General features: G+C 46.6%; 1 protein-coding gene across 10 annotated transcripts in view; it reads left to right on the top strand.

Annotated features, from left to right (window-relative positions):
* DNM2 (dynamin 2) overlaps nt 1-9,903 on the top strand; it is a 75,591-nt gene that overhangs the window by 38,984 nt on the left and 26,704 nt on the right. For all 10 annotated transcript variants that reach the window (XM_004689020.2, XM_012729634.1, XM_004689017.2 and 7 more), the window contains exons 6-8: nt 1,794-1,954; nt 4,366-4,508; nt 8,853-8,988. In XM_004689020.2, coding sequence (XP_004689077.1) covers nt 1,794-1,954; nt 4,366-4,508; nt 8,853-8,988 — 440 coding nt within the window. The remainder of the gene's footprint in view (nt 1-1,793; nt 1,955-4,365; nt 4,509-8,852; nt 8,989-9,903) is intronic.

Genomic DNA, 9,903 nt, shown 5'->3' with positions numbered 1-9,903 from the left:
AAAAAAAAAAAAAAAAAAAACGAGGCTTGCAAGCATTTGTCGTCTCTGTGTACCAGGCACTGTTGTAAGCGCCTGGTGTGTGAGAGCCCTTGTAATGCTGATAACAATCCAGGGTGGTGGCCTGAAGAAACAGGTGGAGCAAGGCTAACTTCCTTGTCCTGGCTCCCGAAACAAGGAAACCAGATGTGGTCTTGACATCAGCTCTCATGACGCCATGCTGCCATGGCACTTGCTCTTCCACTTCTGCAGAAGAGCAGAAATGTTCCCCATGTTACATACTCTTCTTTTTAAATGCTACTATTTTTTGAGGTAATGTTGTTTGCAGAACCATTCTTTCAGATGCCTTCCAGGGTCCCGTGGAATTCCCCATCTATTGCACTGGGGTGTGGTGTTGGATATTTGTTCTTTAGCCCATTGCATCCTTCATTGCTTCCCTTTCCTTTCCCATTTCTTCCCTAGGATTACCAGTCAGTTGTGGACACTTTCGGCTTTGACCCTTACCAGCACCATCCAAGTCTTTTCTTTTTGCTCCTGAGGGCTCCCCCTTCTCATTTTCTGGGAAAGGAGGGAGGAAAGCACTTAATTTTTTAAATTCTATTTATTTATTTATTTTCTTGTCAATGCTTGCTTTCTCCCCTCAGGGGCAGTCCCCATAGAGTTTCTACCACCAGTTCACCCGTGCACCGTCACCATAGTGCCTATGCTCTTCCTGCCCTCATTTTTTTTTTTTTTTTCTTCCTGCCCTCATTTTGATTCTTTCCCTCCCCCTCCTCTACAGAATGGCTCTGATTTATAGTTGGGTGGCTTGTTTTGTTATTTTTTCCTTTTCCCCTAGCATTTACTTAGTTGCTGCTAGTGCTGCTGAGACACTGAGTGATGAGAGATGACTCCGATCAGGACAGCAGGGTCAGGGCAAAATCCAAAGACCCATTTAGCTGAGAGTATGAGGGGAACTGAGGATTCTTGTCAGAGGTTTAGGAAGGAGGGGGCAGATCCTCCAGCTACCCCAATTCTCTGCTCCCTTGGATACCACATTTTGGGCCTCCACCTTCAACCCTGAAGCATTCTGCCTGGGATCAGCATTGCCCCTGTGTGGCCGGATGCTAAGGACCTCTTCAGCTTCCTTCCTCCCTGCCCCGTGCTGTCCACATCAGCCCACTCTGGCCTTGCTTTCTGTTTCTGAGAAAGTCCCTTTTCCTCACTTGTAGCTCTCTTGCTTTTTCTCCCTACATTTCTCCTGGCGCCTGTGTGACCTGCAGAATCATTCCACAGGTCCTCCTTTCTCATGACTTACAAAAGACTCACAATTACTGCACTTTGAAAGAAACCAAGCCCCACACCTCTCCCTCCCCCTGCTGTTCCTTTCTCTCACTCTGACAGCAAACACAGTGAACTTGGCTTTCCTGCAGAGCTGAGGTAGAATATTAGTTTTCCTCTAACCCTCTCTGTGATCTTGGGCAAGTGGCCTCAGCTGGTATGGGTTGGTTCCCCCATCTGTAAAATGGGTCTACTAACAGATGTGGAGATCAGGGCAGGCAGTAAGTTCTGCATAAGACTGGTAGGTGTCTTGTCAGTTTCCTAAGAGAGGAGTTGAGCAACTCCCCTCATACCACACTGTGTACAGTCTCTCCTCCTTCCAGCTAAGGTTGCTTTTCAAGACTGTACTCTTGAGTTTGCTTTATTTCTGAGTAATAGTTATGGCTCATGACCCAGTCCTGTAGGACAGGATCCACGTTCCTGGTTGTACGTTGGCTCCTCTGGCATTGCCTTCATTCTGACCCCCTTTCCTGCAGGCTACATTGGTGTGGTGAACCGCAGCCAGAAGGACATTGAAGGCAAGAAGGACATCCGTGCAGCGCTGGCAGCTGAGAGGAAGTTCTTCCTCTCCCATCCAGCCTACCGGCACATAGCCGATCGCATGGGTACGCCACTCCTGCAGAAGACCCTGAATCAGGTATTTGTGGATTTTGAACAGTTGGCTCAGGCCGTGTACTGCACAACCACTGCCAAGTCACATTGTGCTGGTTTTAGTCTAGAGCAGCATTTATTTTAGCAAAATGGATTCAATCCACATTTGATTCAAGGCCTGGTGAAGAGTGGGTGTTTAGTAAAGCATACTGCCAATACTACTATTGCCATCACTGTATTACTGCTCTCTTAATTGCCATTGTAATTACTTAGTAGTATACCAAGAAGTTTGCATCTGTCTCCTGACATTGGTGACTTGGGTTGCAAAGGCTTGGATCATGGCAGTGGTAGCCAACAGCAGCAGACAGTAGCTAAGCAGGAGGGCTCTGGCAACCTCTGGCTGGGTGGCCTCAGGATAGGGGCCCAGCCCCTCCTAATCTCTTTCCCCTTATCATTGGAATCGAACTGTCCTTAGCCTCAGGGCTGCTAAGTGCCTAGCAGATACCCAGTGGGGAATGTCACACTTACCAAATACTAGATAATATATTCTTTGCATTCATACGCAAAACTAGTGTAGACCTGAATCTCTGAACATGGATCAGAGACACTGTGTCTCCCTTGGTGGTCCCAGCTGGCTCTCCATGGAGGCACAGTAGGCTCTGTCATCTTGGTTTGTGTAACGACACTCTGTGGTGTTTGCACAACTGTGAAATTGCCTAATAGCACATGTCTCAGACCACATCTCATCTTTAAGCGATAGGTGACTGGATTAGAAAGTACAATGAATTGCCCTCTTCTGCCCTCCCTCACACCCACAGGTCCTACTTCCTGAGTTTCTTTTTGCCCCTAAAAGCGAAAAGAAATTTCACAAATCACATTTCTCCCTTTCCTTCAACAAATGATGATAAAGGATGTGTCTTTTTTGTTTTTTTCCTCTCAATACTATCTCTGGAGTCTCAGTCCATGTGCAAAAGAGCCCTTCCTCACTCTCTCTCATGGCTGCATAATAGTCCTGAACATAGGGACCCTGGCCTGTTTAACCAGTCTCTTAATGGAAGACTCTTGGGATGGTTTTTCTTCTTTTTAGTCAATAACATTACTCTGCATATGTGCCAGTTTCTTAGGGAGTAAAATTCCTGATGTAGGATTATGTGGCCACCAGGAGCAGGCAGTGCTCCTGGTTTGTCCAATCCAGGTTTGTAAGATGCCCTTCCCCCCACCCCCGAAATTTCATGACGATAATGTGACTAAGAGAGCCAGGCCCTGTCCTGAGGGAAGGCATATTTCTGAAGGGGCACAGGAGTAGAACAAGTTGCCTGATAATATACATGATCAAGAGGTAGTGATAGGACTGGGAAGAAGCCCCTGAGAAGGAAGCCAGAGAAGGCAGCTCACGAGAGCAAAGAGGGAAGTGAGTGTCTGGTGGGAGGGACCCTGCAGGACCGGAAGTGGGGTCTGCCTGGGCAGAAGAGCAGAGGGGAAGAAAGGAAACAAAACTCCCCACAAATGGGAGGTTGCCTTCTCTGATAGCTCCTCTTGGGCAACTGGCTGCGCATTTGGGTGATTTATAAAGTGGCAGAGTCATCCCCTATTTCTCCCTTTTTCTTATGAGCTAAGTGGGACTGGTGGGATGTCTGGGACAGTGTAAGAGACAGCCATGGTCAGCAGCATGTGTAACATAGACCTCCCCCCAACTCCCTTGGAGGTGGGGACTGTGGGGCAAGATATCTGTGAGCAGAGCCCTGTCACAAAGAATTTCAGGGGACAGAAACTTAAAGTGTGAGGCCCCTTCATACTTTTGTTCTAGCTTGGTGGATACTTTGTAATTTGCTTTCTACTTTAGAACAGATGGCAACAAAAATGCCACTTTTTCATTTGGGTTTTAGCTGATTATATGGCTTTTACTTGGCTTCTCCTGTGTCTTTCTCTTTTCTAATAGTTAAAAAATGCCATCTAGCCCCAAGCTAGTGAATGTCCCATTTCCTCCCATCCCGTAACTGGCTGCTGCCCCTTCCCGGGTTTCCCTCTAGAGACATTCTCAGGCCTTGAGAGACTGGAGTATCCATACTGCCCGACCTCTTACTTCCTCCTGCCCTCCCACCTTTCTTTCCTTCCATTTTCTCTTTTTCCTAGCCTGAGCTGTAATATTTCACTCATTGTTCAGCTCATCCCTGAACCTTTTCTGCAGTTCTGCCTCCTTGTAAATTTGCAAACTAACAAATCCACATAGTTCCAAAGTAGAATGAGAGAAGAAAAAGGGGCCACAGTAAGAGGACTCTTGCCTGCCTGCTCCTTTTTCCCTTTTCGACACTATTTCTTGTAAGTCTTCTTTGTTGCTGTCCTGCAGGTAAAAATGTATCCTTCCTTTCCCCCTCCCTTTTACAGAGGGAGCAAAATGGGAGTGTTTTCTCTGCTCTCTCCCCAGTGCTGACCTCTGACCTGTGTCCTCTCCTATAGCAACTGACCAACCACATCCGGGAGTCGCTGCCAGCCCTGCGCTGCAAGCTGCAGAGCCAGCTACTGTCTCTAGAGAAGGAAGTGGAGGAATACAAGAACTTCCGACCCGATGACCCCACGCGCAAAACCAAAGCCCTGCTTCAGTATGTGTCACCCCTGTTGTCACCCCCTCCGTCCCCCCTCTACTGCCGCCCCCGCCTGGCACACGAGAGCCTTCACAGCCACAGGGTCCCCCATCCTTATCCACTGACCTGTTCATTCTACAGACAGTTGTCTAGAACTCTGTGTGCTAATTAAGCCCTTTCCTGAGCCCTGAGGTCGCTGCAGTGAACAGATACCAGTCCCTGTTCATTGTGCTCAGCAAGGGGAGACAGATGACACAGGAAATAATAAGATGATGTACAGTGTGTTAGATAGTGAAGTCTGAAAGTGGGGAACTGAGGAGTGGTTGTGGGAGTGCCATTTAAAAGAAGTGCAGGGAGCCTCCCTGAGATGTGAGAGTCAAGCAAATGAGGAAGGGGGCCATTCAGATCTGGAATATGGGGCTCAACCAGTGTAGAGGTCCCAAGGAAACCTTGCACCAAGCAAGCGGGGAAAGTGCACATGACTGGAGCCCCACGAATGAGTTGGAAGGAGGTGAAGGCAGTCATGAGGGAACAGGGCAGAGCATTTAGGATCTGTGTTTTCCCAGAAGACCTCGGTTTTACTGAGTTGGAGTTCTGGCTAGAGGAGGGATGTGGCTTCTCTCTGGGGCTCACAGCGCCCTCTGGCTGCTCCGGGAAGGATAGACTTGGAGGGCAGAGGCAGGAGCCCAACTTCTGCTCAATGCTCCTCGCCTGCTTGCTGTCACAGCCCATACCCCTGAGGGACTTGGTACAACCACTCTACTGAAAGGCGGGGGAGCCTGCGTGCCACACAGCCCAGGTTCTTGCTCAGGGCCCTCTGGCCTCTGTACTCAGTTTCTGAACCTCAGTGGCACTCGAAGGGCTTGTTTAGAGGGGGAAGTGGGAACTCCCTTCAGCTCTGATAGCAGATAACACCAAGCGTGATATCCCTGCCACTGGTATGTCAGATACTGCTCCCTCCGACCATCACAGCATGACCCCAGGCCCAACATGATGGGTAGAGAAGGTGGGAGAATGCCTTTGTGCTCAGATAACCTCAAGTGCATTCCAAAAAACTATCTACAGAGTAAACATTGGCCCTTTGCAGTGTGTAGCCTGGAGTGAACCTTGGCACACTGGGCAGCCTCAGGCAGGTGACCTCTCTTAGCATTGCTTCCTTCACCCCGAAAATGAGGATAGCAGTAGTAGCTCTCTTGTAACATGGCCAGGAAAAACTTAAAAACCATTTTTCACCAGTGCCCTGCAGAGCCTGGTGGAGGTGTGCTGCTGTCATCTGCAGGCTCCCCCTGATGGCTCATTTAGCACCTTAGCTATAGGCCCAGGTCACCAAAGACTTCAGGCCACAGAGAAAAACAGAGGCAGCCCCTCTTGAACCTTCTCAACTAGTGGTCACCTCTTTGAAGGACTTGTTCCAAGACTTCCTCCTGAGCCTTGACTATAAAAATGATCCCCTCACATGGCACAAAGGGGTTACAGTGAAAATGGGACCGCCCTCTTCTGTATCCCCTCCCCAGCTCATGTTCCTCCCCCTTTTTTTTAGATTTTATTTTATTTTAAAGATTATTTATTTATGCATACAAGAACTAAAGTACAGGTCAATGGTGTGGGGGAGGGATGTGAGGATTCACCACTGATACAGTGGGGAGCAAAACAGGTAGATCCACTGAAATACACTGTTGAGGGAAGCAGCAGGCTGGTCAAGAGAGGTCTGCCACATCATGTGTGTCACCTCCCTGTCCAGGGCTCGAACTCGTGCTGCAGTGGCTGTGGAAAGTTTTACAGTGCTGTGTTTTAACCTGTTGCACCACCAGAGAGGACCTGAGATTTTATTTATTTTTGTGTAGAACTGGGTTGTAGGCCAGCACTGTGGAGGGGGGCAGTCAGAGAATTCATCAGCGATAGAGTGGGAGACCACAACAGCGGGTCTTATGAAATACTCTTCTGAGGGGGATAGCAGGCAAGACAGGAGAGGTCTGCTATGCCATGTGGGTCAGCTCCCTTACTGGAGATTGAGTTCAGTCTGTCACAGTGGTAGTGACTTAAGTAGACTTAACCCCTAGACCACCAGGATGGCCTGCAGGTTTTTCCCTTACAAGAGCATGACAACACTGGCATCAGTCTCTCCCTCTAATTCTGCTCTTTCTTTTTCTCTTCTTATTAAAGCATCACCAGTAGCTTCCATTTTCTATGGTACCTGGCACATGGGTTAATACACATAACTGGATACACATAGCGGACTTTTGAGAACTTTTTTGTTTTTACTAGATGCTTCGTAGATTCATAGTTGATCATGCATGCAAGGATTCCTGTCAGGCAATCCTAAAGGAGGAATCACTGGATTGTGGAGAATGTGCTCTGAAATTAGACTCCATCTCACCATCTTGAGCTCCAGAGAGATGTTGTCACTTTCTGTGCCCTGTGGCCCACCTTAATTGGTTTCTGGACTCACTCCCTCAGGTTGTAATTAGGCCCTTATGGTATGTGGGTCATAGGAACCAGTGATAGAAAAGCTAACTGATGTTACTTTTTCTTTTAAGCATTTTAAAAAAAGATTTATTTATACATACAGAGCTGGGGTACAGGCCAGAGGTGCAAGGGTGGTGAGAGGATTCACCAGAGACAGAGTGGGGAGCAGAATAGGCAGATCTCTGAAGTATGTTACTGAGGGGAGCAGCACGTGAGACAGGAGAGGTCTGCTGCGCTGTTACTTTTATCATCATCATTATCACATCACATTATCTGGTTCTGGCTTTTCTATCTAGCACAGCTTGGTCATTGCTCCATGCCTACCCTGTCTTCTCCCTCATCTGCCCCAGCCTGTCTATGGCACGCAAGTCATTTAAAGGCCCCCGGCATATTATCTCCCCAGGTGGAATGAGCTCAGTATTTTTCAGAACAATTCTCTTCCCTCAGATTTTGTGCTTTGCAACTGGGTCTTTCCCCATCTAGAACAAGGAACAGGAATGTGTCTTTCGAAGTCCACTTGAGGCCATAACTCACCATAACTCACGACCACGGCTCCTAATGACCGCCAGTCATCTGGGGCCACTTGCTGGGCCCTTCAGCCTCCCGTACCCATCTGTTGCTAAGTGCATTTGCTATGGCTGGTGTTGTGGCTAAGTACCACAAACTGGTACTTTTAATAATATAATAGATTGTTTTTGCATCATTTTGTGCATTTTTTCATCTCAGTTGTAATCCCCTTGGGCTGCCCATCACCAAATCACCCATGTGCCATCACCATAGTCCAGTGCATTTCCTTCCCCCCACTGTTTATGATCACATTCCCCACTCCACCCCCATAAAATGTCTCCAAACTGGGTATCTTAAAACAACAAAAATTTGTCTCATAGTTCTGGTCACTAAAAGTCCAAGATCTGGTCACTAAAAGTCCAAGATCAAGGTGTTGCCAGGATTGGTTCCCTCTGAGGGTTTCTAGTGTCTTGATGGCAGTAAGTATTAATGTGGCAGGCCCAGCAGGGTTTGGTCACTATTGTAGCCGCTCTTTTGAGGAAACTCCACATACCACTTGAATAGATCAAGAATTTGGTGAGTGGAAATGACTAAGGCAGACAGTGCAAGGGATTGGGGGGAGCAAATAGAAATGCCTCAGAAAACCAAAATGCTGTAATAGCTGTCCCCGTTCTCTACTGCTCACATTGTCATGCTACTCATAAGCTAATAAGCCAGCATGCAGGTACTTTTTAAGAACTGGGCTGGGTGCTGAGATGGCCACATGTGTTATTACCATATTTCATCGATTAGATGAGCCCTTAAAAAATTAACTTCAGAAATCAAAAATTTTAGGTGAATTGCCATTTAATTAGAAGCCGCCTTTTTCTTCTCTGGGTATACAAGCTAACCTGTAATTAGTGATTTCTTGCACTTAATGATCTCTAGAAACTCCTTGAATTTGCACAAACACTCTGCTGTAGATGCTATTGCAGTCAACACATGTTGCAGATGAGAAAACTGAGGCCAGGAGGGGCAACACTTCAGTGTAAGACCTCACTGCCCATCCATGGTAATGTCCCAGCCTGAACAGATGGGGAGGTGGCTGAAACCACCTGAATTGTGTGGAGAGACTGCCTCTTCTCCCCAGCCAACCTTTGTGGCAGATGTAGCAGTGCTGTGATCCCTGCATCTCACTCTTGTCATATACAAAGGGAAGTAATAACTACCCCACTCCCCCAGTTCAATCAGTGAATAACCATAGCAGGCTGGCTTCATGGTGGCACCTGCTGTGTATTGTTGATTTGTTTTGACCTAGGCATACATTTGCTGCTAAAAAAATATGGAAAGTAAACCATGGCTTGACTGGGGACTTTGGTTTTGAAATTCAGGTTTTCTTTTTCCTGGTAGGATGGTCCAGCAATTTGGGGTGGACTTTGAGAAGAGGATCGAGGGCTCTGGAGACCAGGTGGATACGCTGGAGCTTTCTGGGGGCGCCCGGATCAATCGAATCTTCCACGAGCGGTTTCCCTTTGAACTGGTGAAGGTAGTGCAGCAGGGCTGGGCCCTGATGTCTCTGGTCAGAGTTTTCCCCTCTGGTACCCTGATGGGCAGCTTAGAGGTTTCCAACAGAACTGCGTAGAAATTCCATTTTTTTCCCCTGAGAAAAACAACACACCTTTTGCAATATACATGGGCAAATATTCCCAGCTGTTGCTGAAGGGGAAAAGCAGGTTAGGAGTGCAGAGCAGTGTTACATAACAGAGAAGTGATACTTTTTACTGTCAGAAATGGTATAGGAGTCAAGGTGTGCCTTTGCACAGAATCTTGCAAGGGTGTTTGCACAAATGTCAGTGCTGGAATTTGGGGGCTTTTAAGTTTACTCTCTTGAAGTTTGACAGCTTTCACTGTAGGTATGTATCATTTATATATAAAAACTAGCTAAGTTCTTTTCTATAAAAGAACAGAAACTAAAAGGAAAAACACCCAGAATTCATACATCCAGAGGCACCTCTGGTTAATACCTGGATGTGTCCTTTACTTCTGTGCAGATGGTTACACCTCTTATATACACAAACAGCACATGGGTTCATCTTTACTTGTGCACATTTATGTATATATATTTAAAATTTTTAAAGTAACTTTATATGTATTTTTTAAAAGATGAAAAAAATAGTGTTCATTGAACATTTACAGACTGACAGTAAATGTTTACTTTATGTGTATTATTACTAATACATTTACAGCAACCTGATGAGGTAGATGTTCTTACTACCCCCCACTTTACACATAAAAACACTGGGGCTAAGAGAGTTAAGTATTTTCTACAGATATTGAATGGTAGTACCTAGGGTTTGATCTTGGCTGTCTGACCCTAAATCTTTTTTTTTTTTTTTTTTATTGAAATAACGTTGGTATATAACATCATGTGGATTTCAATTGCACAATCTTATAAATCATC

This window comes from Condylura cristata, unplaced genomic scaffold (assembly GCF_000260355.1).
Source record: "Condylura cristata isolate star-nosed mole 26May11 unplaced genomic scaffold, ConCri1.0 scaffold00025, whole genome shotgun sequence".
NCBI classification, from domain to species: Eukaryota; Metazoa; Chordata; class Mammalia; order Eulipotyphla; family Talpidae; genus Condylura; species Condylura cristata.
The sequence above is the reverse complement of the archived record's forward strand: the minus strand, read 5'-3'. Positions and strand labels throughout refer to the sequence as shown.